This window comes from Oncorhynchus nerka, linkage group LG18, assembly GCF_034236695.1.
Source record: "Oncorhynchus nerka isolate Pitt River linkage group LG18, Oner_Uvic_2.0, whole genome shotgun sequence".
Taxonomy (NCBI): domain Eukaryota; kingdom Metazoa; phylum Chordata; class Actinopteri; order Salmoniformes; family Salmonidae; genus Oncorhynchus; species Oncorhynchus nerka.
The window spans coordinates 64032593-64055306 of NC_088413.1; the positions used below are offsets into that span (position 1 = coordinate 64032593).

The 22714-nt window shown below is 45.2% G+C and overlaps 1 protein-coding gene across 1 annotated transcript in view; it reads left to right on the plus strand.

The window, feature by feature from the left end:
- LOC115115556 (rho guanine nucleotide exchange factor TIAM2-like) overlaps positions 1-22714 on the plus strand; it is a 170132-nt gene that overhangs the window by 109371 nt on the left and 38047 nt on the right. Inside the window, exons 6-14 of the mRNA XM_029688347.2 lie at positions 987-1211; positions 5188-5373; positions 5485-5631; positions 9301-9354; positions 14119-14286; positions 14842-14946; positions 15067-15145; positions 15297-15386; positions 16901-17134. Of these exons, the coding sequence (XP_029544207.2) occupies positions 987-1211; positions 5188-5373; positions 5485-5631; positions 9301-9354; positions 14119-14286; positions 14842-14946; positions 15067-15145; positions 15297-15386; positions 16901-17134 (1288 nt within the window). The remainder of the gene's footprint in view (positions 1-986; positions 1212-5187; positions 5374-5484; positions 5632-9300; positions 9355-14118; positions 14287-14841; positions 14947-15066; positions 15146-15296; positions 15387-16900; positions 17135-22714) is intronic.

Consider the following 22714-nt stretch of genomic DNA (forward strand, 5'->3'; position numbering starts at 1 on the left):
AGCTGTTACTTAGTGGGGAATGTTTTTTTGTCGTTGGAAAGGAAAGCGTGTCCCGTGCTACTGTGGCAGCCTGGTTTGATAGCCTCTTCCTGCTTGGGCAGGCAAGCAGATTGGTGTAGTCTACTGCTAGATTACACTGACTGTGTCAGCCGAACAATAGGGAACAAACACACTGTTCAGCATATTCACACTGTATAGTAGTGGACGGAGATGTTTTACAAATATTTACACACACACTTGTGTATTTTTAGACTGTATAATCTAGCACATCAATTGAATGATTCTAGCTCGTAAATGACTACAATTTAACTCTCCAGTTGGAGCTTTTTCGTTTGTATGGCTGAACTTATTTTCACTGTTGGATGCAGAGGCCTGACTTGGCATCACTAGTTTTCTCTTTTCTGAGGGTATTGCATGAAATCCCGGTTGTGGTGTTCTGAGTAAAGCTAATAAAATGGTCAAGTGGATTTAACATCACTTGAAACTCTAAAGAGGTCAGGAAACCATTAGGTCGATCAAATGAAGCACCATAGAAGCCTGTGTTCTCCCCCATGTGTCCTACATGAATCACTTCTCCCTCGTGTTCCTGTCACATTTTATACCATGTCCTCTGATAATGTCATCGTTTTTGTCAAGCTATATGATCCTTTCAAGATGGACTGTATTGACTGTGAAATGACGTAATCGCGTATAGATGGGAAAATTGGGAAAATCTGGCATGACGATGATAATATACCATGCGGAAGATAGGAACACAATATGGGCGCAAAGTGCTCTGCTCTTTTAACTGTCAATCATTCAGATATAGAGCCCAACCCGGAAGCATGTCGTTCACGGCCTCTCTTTCATCGCTGCGTCTGGCAGTGCTTATACCATCACATAAGCCATTGAGGACGAAGTCTCTTTCAGTAATACTCTTGTTTTACCATTTCTGGTCTTACCTCAAACATCCATCTAATATCCTACCTTCACCGCTGTGTGTTCAGGCTAGCAACCAGACAGACCTGGAGAACTGGGTGACAGCCATCCACTCTGCCAGTGCCTCTCTGTTCGCTAAGCGCCATGGGAAGGAGGACACGGTGCGTCTGCTGAGGAGCCAGATCAGAGGCCTGCTGCAGAAGGTAGACATGGACGGCAAGATGAAGAAGATGGCTGAGCTGCAGCTGTCCATCGTCAGTGATCCCAAGAACAGGAAGGCCATCGAGAACCAGGTGAGGATGAGGTAGATGATGAGGTTATGTTGATAGTGGTGTGTTCTCACAGTGAAGCAGTGGTTAGTGTCCCAGACAGATATGGTCTGTTCTGTTCAGTGTGTTTGTTAGGAATCTAGCAGCTCTAAAAAATATGAGCTGTGAATCAACCCACGCGACTAAAACCCCATGTCTTATTTACGGAAGCGGGAGAAGTAGCCTAAATGTAGCTAATGGCTGTCCAAACATATACTCAGAGGAGAAGAGCGGCAGGCTGCTGCTTCCCATTGAATCAGATTGGGATTCCAGATGTTGTTCTATATAATGACCTCTCAACGTTAGCCCCTCTAACACCCTGCCTGAGGAGAAAACAGACCAATCACTGATTCTCCCCGCAGCTAAAACTGTCCTGTACATATAATGTAGTGAGCCATGGAGATGGCTAAAGACTCAACACCAAGCTAGCTTGCCCACCCCTCATTTCAGCCCCCTCAACAGTCCCAACTACTTAAGAGTATATATCAGATTTATAGTGCAGTAATTCATCCTTCGGAGGTGGATCTGGTTGCTTCAAAGCGTTTCAACTCTGAATTAGAAGATAGTGATTTTGGACTTGCAACATTGTGGGGGGTGTTTGTGATGGTTGGATGTTTGTGTTGGGAAGGTTGTGAGTGCAAAGACATCTACCTTGACTGCAAGAAATGAAAGCTCAACATCCAGGATTTTGCTTTGTCTGAAGGTGGATGTTGCTATGTTTTTATAATATTCTTATCAATGAGGTAACATAGCTGTGAAAAAGATGAATGGCTCATTGCTGTCATGACCAATGGGAATGACATGGAGGGCAGTGTCTGTCTTTCAGACTGACTTGGTGTCTGTTTTCTGTTAGCTATCACAGCACCTCGAGACAGAGAGGTCTGGAGCCAATGATAGGGTCAGAGGGGAGAGGGCGGGGTTAGGCCCTGAGACGGGCGCCCACAGCTGATGATGGATTTAGGATGGGGGTGATTGGGCTATGAGAGGGCACTTTGATGTTTACCCTCCCCCTTCTCAAAATCAGTGCCTTTTTGAAGTCTCTCTTTTCCCCCCCATAGTGAAGTCATAATCAGGTTGGCATGTACAATCATTAAGAGAGAGCGGGGGAAAGTCAAAGGAGGCTGTATGTAAAAGGAGGCCCATTCCTGCCACTTAATGGGACTGAAATTGGAGTAAATAGGATTGTTGTAAGGCCAGATGGGTACAATATGCCTTCAGCGGTAAAGAGACCGACACACACACACATCCATGCCAGCCTCTTTCTGATTCTCAATCTGATAATGGCCATGCTTCTTTGATATGATGATGGATTAACATTGCCTGACAGAATGTAAATAAGATGTAATCGATCAGATGTGGGTTTGTGTGGCGCTTCCAATTGTGGCCATGCGGTGCCCAATATTAAACCGTATCAACTATCAAACCATGACCTTCCTGTCTTTGCTCTGGGGGAAGAGGAGTCCATCTAATTGAAATGTAATTGTATTGGTCATGTACACACATATTTTTCAGATGTTATTGCAGACGCAGCGAAATGCTTATGTTTCTAGCTCCAACAGTGCAGTAATACCTAACGATACTAAACAATACACACAAATCCAAAAAAGAAAAACACAAATTCAGAAATATCAGAACGAGCAATGTCAGAGTCCGGAATATAAATATATATCTGTATGGTGGTGTGTATGGACAGTATATGAATAGAAAAGGTGTGTCTGTATAAACATTATGGACAGTATATGAATAGAAAAGGTGTGTCTGTATAAACATTATGGACAGTATATGAATAGAAAAGGTGTGTCTGTATAAACATTATGGACAGTATATGAATAGAAAAGGTGTGTCTGTATAAACATTATGGACAGTATATGAATAGAAAAGGTGTGTCTGTATAAACATTATGGACAGTATATGAATAGAAAAGGTGTGTCTGTATAAACATTATGGACAGTATATGAATAGAAAAGGTGTGTACAGCAGTAGTTATATAGGATGAGCCTTGACTAGAATACCGTATATACATATGAAGTGGGTAAAACAGTATGTGAACATTATTGAAGTGACCAGTGTTCAATGACTCTGTACATAGGCCAGAGTTGAGTACTGGGTTGTACCCGTCTAGTAACAGTGACTAAGGTTCAGGGCATGGTACTGGGCGGAGGTCGGCTAGTGGGGGCTGTTTAACAGTCTGATGGCCTGGAGATAGAAGCTGTTTATCAGTCTCTCGGTCCCAGAGATTGTATTGTCTCTGCCTTCTAGATGGTAGCGGGTGAACAGGCTGTGTTTCGGGTGACTTGAGGTCCTTGATGATCTTCTTGGCCTTCCTGTGACACCAAGTGCTGTAGTTGTAATTGACAATGCCTGCTCTCCAAATAAAATGATCCTCTCCTGTCCCCCAGAATACCTCACTGTAATAGCCTTAGAGAGACAGGGTTATCTCAGCGGATTTACCAAGCCTGACACTTAGGACCACACAGCTCTGCTCTAACCCATGGATGACGCTATATTCATTTAAATGTTTTATTTTACTAGGCAAGTCAGTTAAGAACAAATCCTTATTTTCAATGACAGCCGTGGAACAGCGGGTTAACTGCCTTGTTCAGGGGTAGAACGACAGATTTGTACCTTGTCAGCTCTGGGATTCGAACTTGCAACCTTTCGGTTACTAGTCTAACACTCTAACCACTAGGCTCCCCTGCCGCCCCAAATATTAATGCCACATACACTAGATGTCTGGTTCACATTGGCTCCAGAAGGGCTAAGTGTTCTTAATGTTATTGGGTTGAACCTTTTGTGTTAGCTCTGTCTGAACACACAGCCCTGCTCAGACTCTAACCCATGGATTACGCTATATTAATTTAATTGTTTTATTTTACTAGGCAAGTCAGTTAAGAAAAAATCCTTATTTTCAATGACAGCCGTGGAACAGCGGGTTAACTGCCTTGTTCAGGGGCAGAACGACAGATTTGTACCTTGTCAGCTCTGGGATTCGAACTTGCAACCTTTCGGTTACTAGTCTAACACTCTAACCACTAGGCTCCCCTGCCGCCCCAAATATTAATGCCACATACACTAGATGTCTGGTTCACATTGGCTCCAGAAGGGCTAAGTGTTCTTAATGTTATTGGGTTGAACCTTTTGTGTTAGCTCTGTCTGAACACACAGCATTGTGCAACAGGATCTGGTCTTTATAGTCCTGTTTCGATGGTGGAATGTTCTAGGCTCAGATTGGTCCCCTGTCCAATTCATTCCCTACCATGAAGGATTCCATCAGTCTGAATCCGTGTTAATGAGAGGATGGATTCCGTACTGGTCTGTATTGTAAATGAACTCTCTGCATACTAGCACTATAAAAGTAAATTGTATAGAGTCGTTAAACTCCACAGTTCTCTCATTAAAGTTAACCCCCCCAAGCTTACAAATAAGCACCATCTCATACTTTACAGTACATGGTGCTAAAAGGGTCTGGACGCATGTGTTCATTCTCCGTGTTGGTGAGTGTGTTGTGTGTGTTTTTAGGGGGAGGGTTATACGGTGGTCTGGTGCTCGTCAACCCCTTCCCATGACTTTTATTGCAGTGAAATAAGATACACTGCATTAAACACACACACACACACTACAAACCTCCTTCATTATATCATCAACCTTACTGCCCTCAACCAGCACCAGTTTTTGCCCCCCACTCCCACATCTGTAAGCAATCCCAGCTTGTTGGAATGCACCCTAAATGTTCTCTCTGACCTCCCTCCCTCCATCTCTCCCCTCTCTTCCCTTCCCTTCACCCCTCTCTCCCCTCCTCATTTCTCCAACCATCTCTCCCCTCTCTTCCCTTCCCTTCACCCCTCTCTTCCCTTCCCTTCACCCATCTCTTCCCTTCCCTTCACCCCTCTCTTCACCCCTCTCTTCCCTTCCCTTCCCTTCACCCCTCTCTCCCCTCCTCATTTCTCCAACCCTCCCTCAGATCCAGCAGTGGGAGCAGAACCTGGAGAAGTTTAACATGGACCTGTTCAGGATGCGCTGTTACCTGGCCAGCCTGCAGGGCGGCGAGCTGCCTAACCCCAAGAGCCTGTTGGCTGCAGCCAGCCGGCCCTCCAAGACTGCCCTGGGACGCCTGAGCATCTTCTCAGTGTCCTCCTTCCATGCACTGGTCAGTCTCTGGTCGGGATGGAGGGTGTCTATATAGACTGAAGTTGAAGCAGGTTGTGACTGCAGAGGTAGATCTAGTCCTGACGGTGTGTTATGTCTGTTACATCGTCAGGTCTGTTCCAGGGATGAGGCCACACTGAGGAGGCGCTCTGTGTCCCTGAGCCAGAGATCACGCAACAAGAAAGGCCTCTTCTCCTCCCTCAAAGGCCTGGACAATCTCACTAAGAGGGACCGCGACAAGAGACCGTCTGCAGGACAGGTATGGTACCTGGACATACTGCACACACAGGACACACTAAATGCCAATACAGAGAACACACACATACCTACAAGGAAATTGACGCAGGACTTTTTCATATTTCTAAGAGAATGTTGAAATGGGGCCCTGGTGTGCATTTGTACCCCATAAACATGATTTGATTTCTTAGAGGTAATAAGCTCATATTTGTTGTTGTTGTAATTACTCTTCCCCACACGCTCATTATCTATTGATGTTGTCAGCCCCCACCTCCTATGCCCTGAAGGTACTGCCCAGCAGACTCTTCTAAGGCATGGAACAGACCTACTTCCCAGGATCTAGTCTATTATGAAAACCAATGCATTTGGATAATGGTGTAGTACACTAGATTAAGATGTCACAACATCCCTACAATCTTTCTCTGATATAGACAAAGCATCTGACCTGGAGGCTTCACTTTGAGGATTCATAAATGTTTCTACGGCCATGGCTCTTACTGGTTTTGACTGATGGACTGACTTTGATTGTAGGGAGCATTAAGCACCCATCTATAATGTAGACACTGCTAACTGCCAGCTTCTGATTCTCTGTAGTGCTCTTCCAAACAGGAGGCCAGGTGTCCTTAATGCAGACTAAACCGAGTCTTCCCTGCTCCCAGTACTCTCGTCACCCCTCCACCTCCGCGGGGCTCTATGTGTGTGTGTGATGTTGATTGTGGTGTTTGGGAGCTCCAGCAGGCTAGCTAATGAGACCCAGTTTGGTTTCACAGCGCAGAAGGCCGAGGTGGCTCACAGCGCACGACGAGCAGGAACAGTTCTGTACCATGAATTATTAAAAGCCATATGTGGTAAATTGTAGCCTGCTGTACCCAGCCCTACAGCGACAAACAGATGGTTTGTGTAAGTTCACTAAATATTAAACAGCCCCACAGTTATTCACAGGTTCCCCTGCAAAGCTCTCCAGTTGAGATATGTTTCTGTTCCCTTTCTATGATCTTGGTGCCTATTAAAAAGAGTGGCACATTGCTTCGAGGGGAGTAGTGCCTAGTGCCAGTCTAGTGCCAGTCTAGTGTTTAGTTTCCCATCTTTCCTGGAGATGAGTTAAGCCTTCAAGTTGTGTGACATCATTGCTCTCTGTCCTCCCAGTGAGTCAATATGACACGTGTTTATTACAGAGGGATTTATACTGGGAAAAAATATAAACGCAACATGTAAAGTGTTGTTTTATGATTCATGAGCTGAAATAAAAGATCCCAGAAATGCTACATATGCACAAAAGGCTTATTTTTCTAAAATTTTGTGCACAAATTTGTTTACATCCCTGTTAGTGAGAAGTTCTCATTTGCCAAGGTAATCCATCCACCTGACAGGTGTGGGATATCAAGAAGCTGATTAAACAGCATGACCATTACACAGGTGTACCTTGTACTAGGAACAATAAAAGGTCACTCTAAAGTGCAGTTTTGTCACACAACACAATGCCACAGATGTCTCAAGTTTTGAGGGAGCTTGCAATTGGCATGCTGACGATAGGAATGTCCAACAGAGCTGTTGCCAGAGAATTGAATGTTCATTTCTCTACCATAAGCCGCCTCCAATGTTGTTTTAGAGAATTTGGCAGTACATCCATCAGGTCTCACAACCGCAGACCACTTGTAGCCACGGCAGCCCAGGACCTCCACATCCGGCTTCTTCTTCACATCCGGGGGGGGGGGGGGGGGTGGTGTGTGTCTCTGTCTGTAATAAAGCCTTTGTGGGGAAAAACAAATTCCGATTGGCTGGACCTGGCACCCATGGCTGCGCCCCTGCCCAGTCATGTGAAATCCATAGATTAGGGTCTAATTAATGAGTTTCCATTGATTGATTTCCTTCTATGAACTGGAACTTAATAAAATCTTTGAAATAGTTCCATGTTCCATTTTTACATTTTTGTTCAGAATAGACAGCAGGCTGATATCATAATGCCAAACTCTCACTCCTTTACTTTCTCTCTCACATCCTCACTCCTTTTTCTCTCTCTCTTACCCTGGCGCTCTCCCTCCAGCTCTCTTTCTCTACTTCTATAAACATTAGCTACCGGCTCCCCTCCCACGACGTCCCACAGTCCTCTTATTGAGTCATCTCAGTTGACTAAGTCCCAATCCTGTTTTCCCTGCTTGGTGATTTCAAAATCAAAAGCTCTCCCTCAACACAGGCCTCTCTCTGTTAGACAAGAGTGTGTAGCGTTACCCTGTGAGCTGCCTGGCCAGGGTTCAGTGGCTGCAGCAGGCCGGAGGGCCCAGGGATTTGTGGGAGAAGTTTAAGAGTTCTAAAGTTAGTGGGCTTTGCGGCAGTCAGGCAGCGGTGTTTACAGCTACTATAATAAGACCTGCTCGGTGCCTCATACAGCATGTATAACCTCCGCAGACGGCGGTCAATGCTCTGTATATCACTACTACTGCCATCTGTCTGGAGAGGCCATGTTCATTTCTCCTCTGAAGCGAAGCAGAGTGTTGGGTTTAGCTGTGTTAAAGTACATTAGAGCAGTGGTGTCATCATTCTGAACCTGCTGAGTCACCCTTCCTAGAGGGCTTAGGGACTCATCACATGCCTACCTGCGTGCCTGCTACAACATGCTTTACATCGGGAGGGAGGAAGGGAGATAGAGAGGTAAGGGATCAAGAAGAGAGAGATTAAGAGGTAGAGTTAGCAAGAGGAGATCTGGAGGAGGAATCCTCCGCCCTTCTCTCTACCCTGGCAGGCTGTCTGTCCTCATCTCTTCTCCCTACCCTGGCAGGCTGTCTGTCCTCATCTCTTCTCTCTACCCTGGCAGGCTGTCTGTCCTCTCATCTCTTCTCTCTACCCTGGCAGGCTGTCTGTCCTCTCATCTCTTCTCTCTATCCTGGCAGGCTGTCTGTCCTCTCATCTCTTCTCTCTCTCACTCCTGCCACACAGTAGTCCTGTTTCTGTATCTCTACACTACTTATTACTGCCTCCCTCTGGAGCCTCACAGGCTGCCCAGCCCTAGTCCCAGTCCTACCCCTAGTCCCAGTCCCAGCCCTAGTCCGAGCTGTAGCGTCAGCCCTAGTCCCAGCCGCAGCCCTAGCCCCAGTCCTAGCCCTAGTCCCAGCTGTAGCCACAGCCCTAGTCCCAGCTGCAGACCTAGCCCCAGTCCTAGGCCTAGTCCCAGCTGCAGCCCCAGTCCTAGTCCCAGCTGCAGCCCTAGCCCCAGTCCTAGGCCTAGTCCCAGCTGCAGCCCCAGCCCTAGTCCCAGCTGCAGCCCTAGCCCCAGTCCTAGGCCTAGTCCCAGCTGCAGCCCTAGTCCCAGCTACAGCCCTAGCCCCAGTCCTAGGCCTAGTCCCAGCTGCAGCCCCAGCCCTAGTCCCAGCCCCAGTCCTAGTCCCAGCTGCAGCCCTAGCCCCAGTCCTAGGCCTAGTCCCAGCTGCAGCCCTAGCTCCAGTCCTAGTCCCAGCTGCAGCCCCAGTCCTAGCCCCAGGCCCAGTCCTAGCCCCAGTCCTAGTCCTAGCCCCAGCCCCAGTTTCAGCCCCTCATGGAAATAGTATCAAAGCACCAGGCCCTCACTGCACACTTTTTAATTAGCTACATAATAACAAAGTTTGTGTAATAGGTCTGCTGCTATGGGTTAGCGCTGTTTAATAGATGACTACAGGGATTTTAACAAGTCAAGGAAACATGTTTCTCTCTGTTGCAGATCTTTGAAAGTGATGGAGGACAACCCTACTGTCTCCCACCCACTAGTTCTGAGGTCAGTCCAGTTACACTTTCATATGACTGTTTCATCTAATTCTATTACCTTTTAGGAGTAAGGATATAAAAATGTCAAATACCATATAAATGTAGTTTTGATTTCTACTTCAGATTAGATATCAAACAAGTGTCAAACAATCATACAATTCATTGACTGAGAGTCTACAGGCTAGATTTTCTAAGTGAGCGCATATGGTTGAGACATAGATCAACAGTATCATGTGTCTCAGCAAGCCTCATGGTTACGCATTACGATGACAAGCCGTGGGATGACATCTCCCAGGTACAGGGGTCAGGGGTTAAGGGTCATGCCTGCAGCTTGTGTCTGAATCTGCAGACTTTGGGCTGGGGTCTGTCCTGTACATAGGACCAGAGCGGGATCAAAGGTAAGATGCCTTTCATGCCAATCTGCAGGTGTCTGTCTATCTGTACTGCAATATCTGTATATCACAAAGATAGAAATCTGCACCCCATTGTATCTAAAGCATTGTATCTAAAGGGCAATAGATCCCACTATAAGCAATTCTGTACAAAGCCAAGATCATAAAGGAATTCTAATGTTTTATTTATAAGTGCTCAAAAGGGTGTGCACAATGAGTTATTTAACCTACCAGAACCAATTGGTTACCAACTAGTAACGGTTAGACACCGTGTCCAATAGAGCCCCTGGTGTTCAATATTCCACCCCTCGTCTGAGCAGCAGGGGTAAAATAAAAGACAGGTTCTGGAGATGTAGAGAGTGGCTCCGGGCATAATGGAAAGTGCTGAGAGTGTTGAAAAGCTCGGTCTTGCTCGGTTTCCATCTGCCGCCAGTGTTTGTTAATAGAAGCTCTAGTGTTATTGTTCCATCTGCCGCCAGTGTTTGTTAATAGAAGCTCTAGTGTTATTGTTTCCATCTGCCGCCAGTGTTTGTTAATAGAAGCTCTAGTGTTATTGTTTCCATCTGCCGCCAGTGTTTGTTAATAGAAGCTCTAGTGTTATTGTTTCCATCTGCCGCCAGTGTTTGTTAATAGAAGCTCTAGTGTTATTGTTTCCATCTGCCGCCAGTGTTTGTTAATAGAAGCTCTAGTGTTATTGTTTCCATCTGCCGCCAGTGTTTGTTAATAGAAGCTCTAGTGTTATTGTTTCCATCTGCCGCCAGTGTTTGTTAATAGAAGCTCTAGTGTTATTGTTCCATCTGCCGCCAGTGTTTGTTAATAGAAGCTCTAGTGTTATTGTTTCCATCTGCCGCCAGTGTTTGTTAATAGAAGCTCTAGTGTTATTGTTTCCATCTGCCGCCAGTGTTTGTTAATAGAAGCTCTAGTGTTATTGTTTCCATCTGCCGCCAGTGTTTGTTAATAGAAGCTCTAGTGTTATTGTTTCCATCTGCCGCCAGGGTTTGTTAATAGAAGCTCTAGTGTTATTGTTCCATCTGCCGCCAGTGTTTGTTAATAGAAGCTCTAGTGTTATTGTTCCATCTGCCGCCAGTGTTTGTTAATAGAAGCTCTAGTGTTATTGTTTCCATCTGCCGCCAGTGTTTGTTAATAGAAGCTCTAGTGTTATTGTTTCCATCTGCCGCCAGTGTTTGTTAATAGAAGCTCTAGTGTTATTGTTTCCATCTGCCGCCAGTGTTTGTTAATAGAAGCTCTAGTGTTATTGTTTCCATCTGCCGCCAGTGTTTGTTAATAGAAGCTCTAGTGTTATTGTTTCCATCTGCCGCCAGTGTTTAATAGAAGCTCTAGTGTTATTGTTCCATCTGCCGCTAGTGTTTGTTAATAGAAGCTCTAGTGTTATTGTTTCCATCAGGAGTATTGTTTCCATCAGGAGTATTGTTTCCATCAGGAGTGTGACCGGGAGCAGGGAGGAGTAAATGATTGACACCTTGTAAAGAGCAGAATCAACAACCTCTGCATCATCAAGAGTTGCTTTGTGAGAAGGTGTCAACCATACAAAGGTTAACCCCATGTTCACAGTTAAATGGCAGCTGAAAAGTGCAGATGTCCAGGCTTTGGCCCCAACTCTGAGCAGGTCCTCCGAGACCATGGCCCAGTGAGACATGAGTGCCGGTCCATGGAGATGGAAACAAAAGTCTGAGCCTTTTGGGGAAAACACTGAAGTAAATGTGATGGAAACTCAGAATCAGTGTGAATGTGAGGAGTGAATACTGGAAATACACACCATCTGAGCAGTAACATACAGTAACTTTCAATCCCTTTGGATCACACATTGGAGCTATTAGCTGGTTACAAACATGTTGTCAGGCAGTTACAAATAGACTGTCTGGCATTTTCTCACACATATAGCATTGTTCCTCTGGTGTCTGTGGCTCTTCTGCTCTCCTCTTCCTCTCTGCAGAACAACTTGTCCTGAATGTGTTGGGATCTATGGGACAGATAAAGATTGACATGAGGGGTCAAAATGAACAGACAGAGAGGGCAGGATATCCATCCGGTAGGCTCGCGTCACTATTTCCCTGGACACAAAGCTCTGTATTGAGACTGAGTCTGAGATTAGGGAACCAGGGTGAATGTGGCCAATGTTGGAGCCATGAACTGCTCCACCCAGCATCAGAATAGCATGTGGCTGATGTGGCTAGGGACAACAACATCTTTTCTTTAGGACAAGCTTTAATGTTGTTGTCAAAGTGTCATGATGTATTTCTCATTCCTCTTTCTGTCCAGGGGTTGGATGAAGTATTTCCTGGAGTCCATTTTGATTTAGAGTTGGGCTCCTTTATGTCAGAGAGGAAGCTGTATTGATTTATGCCCCCATGCGTTTCATCCTCTGTTCTCTCTCAACACACACTGCTGTCTCCTGTTTGTTCTCTGCCCGTGTTGGGTCTTTCTGGGTCTTAGTTTCAGTAATGTTTCTATTAATCAGTCATCTAACTCCCTAATCCACTGAAGGAAGGGGTGGATGGGTGGGGGTTATGAAGGTTCATGGTGGTGGCTCGCTGCTAGAAAGAGGGTTACGAAGGTTCATGGTGGTGGTTTGCTGCTAGAAAGAGGGTTACGAAGGTTCATGGTGGTGGTTCGCTGCTAGAAAGAGGGTTACGAAGGTTCATGGTGGTGGTTCGCTGCTAGAAAGAGGGTTACGATGGTTCATGGTGGTGGTTCACTGCTAGAAAGAGGAAAGTCTGAGAGGAAAGTCTGAAGTATAGGTTTGAGTTTTGGCACACACACTCACACATACACACTCACATGTACGTTAAGGGCCGGCGCGTGCTGAGGCTTTGCAGTGTCTGTGGAAAGATGACCAGGCCGTTACAACCCTGCCTGGGTCAATTAATGACTGAGTCCCATGTGGCTCAGGTGGTAGAGCATGGTGCTTGCAACACCAGGGTTGTGGGTTCAATTCTCACGGGGGACCAGTACTCACTATTGGATAGATAAGCGTCTGCTTAATGACTCAAAAGTAAAAATGTACTTGGCTTGAGGTGAAGAGGCAGACTGGTCGCCAACTGCCAACAGAGCAGTTATTTTCCAATCACACCATGTTGGATGGACAGACAGACAGGCAGGCAGGGTGGTTATGCAACCTTTCCCAAGACAACCATTTTTCTCTCCCTCTGAAAGTATAACCATGACTTCATTAACCCACAGGAGTGGACAGAAAGTTGTGAAAGAACCAGCTCTCTGTTGCTTGTCTCCACAAAGCTTAGAGCAACCCGTTGGCCAGAACATTGGTAGGCTTTATGTTGGCAGCGTTCTGTCAGGTTTCTCTTCCCAGATGGACATGTTGCTGGAAAATGAAATGACTGTTTTCTTGTTTTCTTGTACAACCATGTTTTTCCAGCAACCTCTGTCAGAAAGCCACTTTGGTATCCTCGCCAGACTCTCTGTGTGCGCGTGTGACTATATGTTTATGCCCAACAAACATAGGCCAAGTCAAAGAGACCTTAGTCCCCTAGTCTCACTCTGGTCTCTGAGGGAGAATGTCTCCCAAGTTTTTCCTCTGTGACACACAGACAGTCCAGGAGACACACACCACTCTCTGTAGTCTATCAATGTGCTAAAACGCCACTATTCTACTTCAGCCCGCACAGCAACTCTCTAGTGATGTGTTTTCATTGAAGCGGTGCTGAATCCTTGGTTGTTTCTGCTGGTTGTGACTTTTTAAACATGTTTGAGTGTTTACTCGCTATGTGGAGCCTTGTATAGCAGCTGTGGTCTGTGTAGTTACTGTGGCATCGCCCACAACCCCTTAATGCAGCAGTGGCTGTTTTCCCTTCAGAGACATGGAGTCGCAACCAAAACCCAAATACTGCTGCTTCTGAGGCCCCGTGGCAGGACAACCCAGCATTAATACTAACCCCAACCTCATTGTTAATGTGGATAGGGAATAATTGGCCTGATGGACTCCAGGAAGGAGCCTGTCAAGGCAGCCATTAATCCATCACTAAACATGAAATCATCTGGATGGCACTCAGAACTAAATGAGCCTATTATCATCATGATGATGATGATGCAGTCTTTTTGTAGATCGGTGTAGATGTCGCCCAGACTAGACGCGCTCCTCAAAAACTCTGCCAATAAACCCCTGTAATCAATTCCCTTGTGTACACCATCATTATGATGGCTATTATATGAAACAACTGTGTTCTGTGATGTCTAAATGGCTAATTGCATGACATCTTTCTTTGTACTGAACTTTGAGCCACTGCCAGTTTCTGGATCGGTTTAATGGAAACCTATTGATCTGTCTTCTCTCCCTTCCTTTCTCTCTCTCTCGCTCTTCCTCTCCCTTTCTCATTTTCTTGCTCTCCCTCTCTCCCTCCTGTCAGAGACTGGACAGCCTGGCCAACCACTACTCTCTGGCTCCCCCTGAGGGCGGTCAATGGGAGAGCAGAGGTGAAACACTGGGCTGTGTTTACATGCCTGACAGCCACGCCGTCCAAGTGCCTATGAGACGGGACCATACAGTGGCTGATGTCGTCTCCCTAGCCTGCAAGGTGAGAGTCAAGGCTCAGTGAGTGTTTTAATATTAGGGTTCTGAGAGCTCTGAACACTTAGTTTTAGTTATGAAACAGTACTTAATGAGAGAAGCTTTTACTTGAGGTTATGCCTTGCTCTTATTAAGCCTGCTTTTATTCAAAACAACTCTTGTCAATGTAGTCATGTTAGAAGCTCCAATCTGTCAGTAATTTGACCAACCCATGCTCTTGAGCCTTTTGTGAACCTACCCCTTGCCCTTAGGGTCTGGTATATATGTATATATATATCACACACACATACACTGCCATGCACTCTCTGACCTGTGTGTCGGGTGTGACAGCAGTGGGATGGTTGGCTAGCTCATTCTCACACCCACACAGCACAGACACATGTACACACACACTTTATTCATCAAACTTGACGCCACTTCATCTTAATCACCTTTGAGCCGCAGTGAACACATCCCACGTCATATGCCTTTTTGTGTAGACCAGGTGCCTGGTCTAGATTAGTTGTATTTGCTGTTTATTGCTGCATTCAGGGTGTTGACAGATAATGTTTCCCAATCACAGTTGACGCAGCTGGACCCTAACCTGCACTGTCTCAGACTGCACAGATGTGTGGCCCAGAACGTAGAGGTCCGCACCCCAGCACCCAGCGAACTCCTACATGACCTGGTGAGAGAACACCTTATTCAGCATAATACTTCACTGGAAATGCAGAGAGGATTTGAGTTGTGTAACATCCCTGACCTATGTGTGAAGGTGTTATCTGACGGAGTTGTTTCCTTTGTGCAGTTGTATGACGAGCTAGAGGTGTTTCCAATGAACGTATTCACCCTGCACATGACGAGACCTGCCTCCACGGGAGACTTTGGTAGGTGTTCTGTACTCTAGCAGACAGGAACCGTATGTGTGTGTCATTGCCTCATAGATCCTATAAATCATTAGTTCAGCTCTATTTGTAAATATATGGTCATTGCACTCTACTAGCCATCGTTGACGCTGTCTCTCATCTCTGATGTCAGGCTTTGCAGTCACAGGGCACATAGATGGACAGAGGAACAGCCGCATCTTTGTCAGTGAGGTTTTGCCTGATGGACTGGCCTTCAGTGAAGGTATGTTCACTTCACTTAACTTTGATTAATAAGCTCTGCAAAAAAGAAACGTCCCTTTTTCAGGACCCTGTCTTTCAAAGATAACTCGTAAAAATCCAAATAACTTCACAGATCTTCATTGTAAAGGGTTGGGTTTAAACACGGTTTCCCATGCTTGTTCAACGAACCATAAACAATTAATGAACATGGACCTGTGGAACGGTCATTAAGACACTAACAGCTTACAGACGGTAGGCAATTAAGGTCACAGTTATGAAAACTTAGGACACTAAAGAGGCCTTTCTACTGACTCCAAAAGAAAGACCCCCCAGGGTCCCTACTCATCTGTGTGAACGTGCCTTAGGCATGCTGCAAGGAGGCATGAGGACTACAGATGTGGCCAAGGCAATAAATTGCAATGTCCGTACTGTGAGACACCTAAGACAGCGCTACAGGGAGACAGGACGGACAGCTGCTCATCCTCGCAGTGGCAGACCACGTGTGACAACACCTGCACAGGATCGGTACATCCAAACATCACACCTGCAGGACAGGTACAGGATGGCAACAACAACTGCCCGAGTTACACCAGGAATGCACAATCCCTCCATCAGTGCTAAGACTGTCTGCAATAGGCTGAGGGAGGCTGAACTGAGGGCTTGTAGGCCTGTTGTAAGGCAGGTCATGACCAGATATCACCGGCAACAACGTCGCTTATGGGCACAAACCCAAACCGTTGCTGGACCAAACAGGACTGGCAAAAAGTGCTCTTCACTGACGTTTATTGCTGAAGGAATGTTACACCGAGGCCTGTACTCCAGGGTGGGATCGATTTGGAGGTGGAGGGTCCGTCATGGTCTGGGGCAGTGTGTCACAGCATCATCGGACTGAGTTTATCATTGCAGGCAATATCACCGCTGTGCGTTACAGGGAAGACATCCTCCTCCTTTATGTGGTACCCTTCCTGCACACTCATCCTGACATGACCCTCCAGCATGGCAATGCCACCAGCCATACTGCTCATTCTGTGTGTGATTTCCTGCAAGACAGGAATGTCAGTGTTCTGCCATGGCAAGCGAAGAGACCAGATCTCAATCCCATTGAGCACATCTGGGACTTGTTGGATCGGAGGGTGAGGGCTAGGGGCAATCCCCCCAGAAATGTCCAGGAACTTGCAGGTGCCTTGGTGGAAGAGTGGGGTAACATCTCACAGCAAGAACTGGCAAATCTGGTGCAGTCCATGAGGAGCAGATGCACTGCAGTACTTAATGCAGCTGGTGGCCACACCAGATACTGACCGTTCCTTTTGATTTTGACCCCCCTTTGTTCAGGGACACATTATTCCATTTCTGTTAGTCACATGTCTGTGGAACTTGTTCAGTTTATGTCTCAGTTGTTGAATCTTATGTTCATACAAATATTTACACGTGTTAAGTTTGCTGAAAATAAATGCAGTTGACAGTGAGAGGACTGTCAACTTTTTACTGAGTTTATTTACACAACTTACTCTGTGTTACTGTGTGTTCCTCACCCAGGTCTGAGACCAGGTAATGAGATTGTGGTTCTGAACGGTCGAGGCGTGTCCACTTTGGACCTGGGTCTGATCCAGAAGCTGTTTGCTGAGCAGACCCTCCAGCTGACCCTCAGACAGGATGCACCGCCCACCTCACCCCTGACCTCTGACCCCTCGACTCCGACCCCACTGTCCAACCAATCACAGCTGCTGCAGGACTTCCTGGACACACACCACCATGCCAAGTCCACTACAGGTGAGATTGTGCACCCTCACACACACACTAACACACACGCGCGCGCACACACACAATACTGTGTCTTCGCCAAAAGGCTGGTAGGCATCACTTCACAGGTCTAACACAATTACTGTAACTATACAGTGTGGGAAAATCCTTTGCGCTTCAGGTCACTGGCTCAAAGAACTAGCATCAATGGTATGATCGATCTCAGAGCATCAGCTGGTTTACTATGAAGCTAACTCAATCACCAACAATTACATTACACAGTCAGATAACTTATTGATGTCTGCCTTGGAATAGTATTTTATACCAGGGGTCTTCAACCTTTTCTTGTCCAGGGGCCTCCATTGAGGCGGCCCAGGGACCCCCATCATATGTTAAGGATATACATTTTTTTCTTGTCTTATCAGGTGAATGATAATGTCAAGGAGAAGTAATCACATGTTTTAAATGAATAGATTTGGTAGATTGTTTTTCATTATTTTCACCTCCCCACATAATTGGAAGAGGAAGTATAAACTCAACCATAGCCTATTAGCTAGGAGAACATTTTAGCTAATAGCAGCTGGTTAGCCATGTGTCGGCAAAAATGTATGTCCAAGTCAAAACAGGTTACCAGCAGCCAGCGGCACTTGCCGTGACCCGTACTCGCGAGTGCTTTTTCAAAGCATATGTCAGAGACTCCAGTGAGTGTAATGAGTTCCAGTGAGTGTAATGAGTTCCAGTGAGTGTAATGAGTTCCAGTGAGTGTAATGAGCTCCAGTGAGTGTAATGAGCTCCAGTGAGTGTAATGAGCTCCAGTGAGTGTAATGAGCTCCAGTGAGTGTAATGAGCTCCAGTGAGTGTAATGAGTTCCAGTGAGTGTAATGAGCTCCAGTGAGTGTAATGAGCTCCAGTGAGTGTAATGAGCTCCAGTGAGTGTAATTTGGTCATTAGAAAGAAGATATTCTTCTCTTTTCATTCTAAATGTGTTTATTCTGTTGCTAGTGATATTTTTATATTATATATAAAATGTGTGTGTGTGTGTGTGTGTGTGTGTGTGTGTGTGTGTGTGTATATGTATATAGCAGATGTTATTGCGAGTGTAGTGAAATGCTTCTGTTCCTGTCTCTAACAGTTCAGTAATATCTAAGAATACACACAAATCTAAAAGTAAAACAATTAATTTTAGAAATATTAGGACGAGCAATGTCGGAGTCCGGAGTATAAATACAGTACCAGTCAAAAGTTTGGACACACCTACTCATTACAGGGTTTTTCTTTATTTTCTACTATTTTCTACATTGTAGTGAAGACATCAGAACTATGAAATAACACATATGGAATCATGTAGTAACCAAACAAGTGTTAAACAAATACACATTTATTTCATATTTGAGATTCTTCAAAGTAGCCACCCTTTGCCTTGATGACAGCTTTGCACACTCTTGGCATTCTCTCAACCAGCTTCACCTGGAATGCTTTTCCAACAATCTGGAAGGAGTTTCCACATATGCTGAGCACTTGTTGGCTACTGCACTCTGCGGCCCAACGCATCCCAAACCATCTCAATTGGGTTGAGGTCGGGTGATTGTGGAGGCCAGGTCATCTGATGCAGCACTCCATCACTCTCCATAGTCAAATAGCCCTTACACAGCCTGGAGGTGTGTTTTGGGTCATTGTCCTGTTGAAAAACAAATGATAGTCCCACTAAGTGCAAACCAGATGGGATGGCGTATCGCTGTAGAATGCTGTGGTAGACACGTTGGTTAAGTGTGCCTTGAATTATAATTAAATCACAGACAGTGTCACCAGCAAAGAACCATCACACCACCTCCATGCTTCACGTGGGAACCACACATGCAGAGATCATCTGTTCACCTACTCTGCGTCTCACAATGACATGGAGGTTGGAACCAAAAATCTCAAATTTTGACTCATCAGACCAAAGGACATACTTCCACCAGTCTGTCCATTGCTCGTGTTTCTTGAGCCAAGCAAGTCTCTTCTTCTTATTGGTGTCCTTCAGAAGTGGTTTCTTTGCAGCAATTTGACCATGAAGGTCTGATTCATGCGGTCTCCTCTGAACAGCTGATGTTGAGATGTGTCGGATACTTGAACTCTGAAGCATTTATTTGGGCTGCAATCTGAGGTGCAGTTAACTCTAATTAACTTATCCTCTGCAGCAGAGGTAACTCTGGGTCTCGTAGTTTCATCATTGCGCTTGATGGTTTTTGCGACTGCCCTTGAAAAAACATTAAAATTTCTTGAAGTGTTCCGTATTGACTGACATTCATGTCTTAAAGTAATGATGGACTGTTGTTTCTCTTTGCTTATTTGAGCTGTTCTTACCATAATATGGACTTGGTCATTTGCCAAGTAGGGCTAGCTTCTGTATAGCAACCCCACCTTATCACAACACAACTGATTGGCTCAAACGCATTAAGAAGGAAAGAAATTCCACAAATGTACTTTTAACAAGGCACACCTGCTAATTGAAATGTGTTCCAGGTGACTACCTCATGAAGCTGGTTGAGAGAATACCAAGAGTATGCAAAGCTGTCATCAAGGCAAAGTGTGGCTACTTTGAATAATGATTTATTTAACACTTTCTTTGGTTACTACATGATTCCATATGTGTTATTTCATAGTTTTGATGTCTTCACTATTATTCTACAATGTAGAAAACCCTGTAGGTGTGTCCATATATACACTACCGATACTGCATATATACACTACCGTTCAAAAGTTTGGGGTCACTTAGAAATGTCCTTGTTTTTGAAAGAAAAGCATATTTTTGTCCATTAAAATAACATCAAATTGATCAGAAATACATTGTTAATGTTGTTCCTTTGTCCAGTGTCTGTGTTCTTTTGCCCATCTTAATATTTATTTTTATTGGCCAGTCGGAGATATGCCTTTTTCTTTGCAGCACTGCTTAGAAGGCCAGCATCCCAGAGTTGCCTCTTCACTGTTGACATTAAGACTTGTGTTTTGCGGGTACAATTTAATGAAGCTGCCGGTTGAGGACTTGTGAGGCGTCTGTTTCTCAAACTAGACATTCTTATGTACTTGTTCTCTTGCTCAGTTGTGCACCGGGGCCTCCCACTCCTCTTTCTATTCTGGTTAGGGCCAGTTTGTCCTGTTCTGTGAAGGGATTAGTACACAGCGTTGTACGTGATCTTCAGTTTTTTGGCAATTTCTCACATGGAATCGACTTCATTTCTATTTGTTTCTGGCCATTTTGAGATTATAATCAAACCCACAATCAGTTTTCAGCTGTGCTAACATAATTGTAAAATCGTTTTTTAATGATCAATTTGCCTTTTAAAATTATAAACTTGGTTTAGCTAACACAATGTGCCATTGGAACACAGGAGTGATGGGTGCTGATAATGGGTCTCTGTACACCTATGTAGATATTCCATAAAAAATCTGCCGTCTCCAGCTACAATAGTAATTTACAACATTAACAAATGTCTACACTGTATTTCTGATCAATTTGTTGTTATTTTAATGGACAAAAATGTGCTTTTCTTTCAAAAACAATGACATTTCTAAGTACAGTATAGACATTATGGACAGTATGTGGATAGAATATGTAGTATATCTGAAGAATACGTAGGATAGAATAGTATATGTACAGCAATAGTTGAAAGGGATGGCCTTGACTTGAATACAGTATATACATATGAAATGGATAAAACATTATGTAAACATTATTAAAGTGACCAGTGTTCCATGTCTATGTACGTAGGGCAGCAGCCTCTAAGGTGCAAGGTTGAGTAACAGGGTGGTAGCCGGCTATTGAAAGTGACTAAGTTCAGGGCAGGGTACTGGGTGGAGGCCGGATAGTGTTGTCCATTTAACAGACTGATGGCCTTGAGATAAAATATGTTTTTCAGTCCCATCTTTGATGCACCTGTACTGACCTCGCCTTCTGGATGATGGCGGGGTGAACAGGCCGTGGCTCGGATGGCTTAGGTCCTTGATGTCTTTTGGGCCTTCCTGTGACACCAGCTGTAGATGTCCTGGAGGGCAGGCAGTGTGCCCCTGGTGATGAGTTAGGCAGACCGCACCACCCTCTGGAGAGCCCTGCGGTTGCGAACGGTGCAGTTGCCGTACCAAGTAGTGATTCAGCCCGACAGAATGTTCTCAATGGTTCATCTGTAAAAGTTTGTGAGGGTCTTAGGGGCCAAGCCAAATTTCTTCAGCTTCATGAGGTTGAAGAGGCGCTCTTGCGCCTTTTTCACCACACTGTCTGTGTGGGTGTACTATTTCAGATTGTCAGTGATGTGTACGCCGAGGAACTTGAAGCTTTTCACCTTCTCCGCTACGGCCCCATCGATGCGGATGGGGCTGCGTTCCCTCTGCTGTCTCCTGAAGTCCACGATCAGCTCCTTCGTTTTGTTGAGGGAGATGTTATTTTCATTGCACCACTCCACCTGGGCCCTCACCTCCTCCCTTTAGGCTGTCTTGTCGTTGTTGGTAATCAGGCCTACGACTGTTGTGTCGTCTCCAAACTTAATGATTAAGTTGGAGGTGTGCGTGGCCACGCAGTCATGGGCGAACAGGGAGTACAGGAGAAGGCTGAGCACCCAACCTTGTGGGGCCCCTGTGTTGAGGATCAGTGTATTGGAGGTGTTTTTGCCTATCTTCACCACATGGGGGCGACCCGTCAAGGAAGCCCAGGACCCCCTACAGTATGGTCCACGGATCCCCGGTTGAATACACCTGATGTATACTATATCTACCGTGCACTGAGACCAGTAAACATACAACATGTCTCTCTACTCAATGCTGCCAACAAGTGTTCCTGGCTGTGGCAGATGGCTGGTGATATAGTCAGTCACACTTCCACAGAATTGCTGCTACTTGGCAGATACTGTGTTAGGACTGGGCCTACTATCAGTAGGTGTGGGTACCACCAACCTCGATTCCGCTCCCAACACTTTCTCTGGAAATGGTCTATCGACAAGCTGTTGCGCTGACTTGCTTCTCTCCACCAATGTGATTTCATTATTGAAAGGATGCCAGAATATCAGACAAATGCTGTAGGGTTCTGTGGAAAGTGCAAACAAATGGTTTTCTGTATGAAATGACATTTACTATTATAAACATTATATAAACAAAATAATAATCATCACTCATCTATCAAAGAATTTGGCTGACAATTCTCCAGCTCTCTCTCTTTTACAGCCCTCCCTTCCTTCCCTATGTCTGCTTATCTCTGCTTATCTCTGCTTATCTCTGCTTATCTCTGCTTATCTCTGCTTATCTCTGTTTGTAGAGAAGATCATTTAGATGATCTGTTTGTCACTTACACCCTATTAAGTCACCACAGACGTCCTTTTAATGAGAGTCAAATACTTCCTCAAAACCCATCAGCCCCAATACATTACACTTCCTCATAACCCATCATCTCCAATACATTATACTTCCTCAAAACCCATCATCTCCAATACGTTATACTTCCTCAAAACCCATCGGCCCCAATATGTTATACTTCCTCAAAACCCATCATCTCCAATACGTTATACTTCCTCAAAACCCATCATCTCCAATACGTTATACTTCCTCAAAACCCATCATCTCCAATACGTTATACTTCCTCAA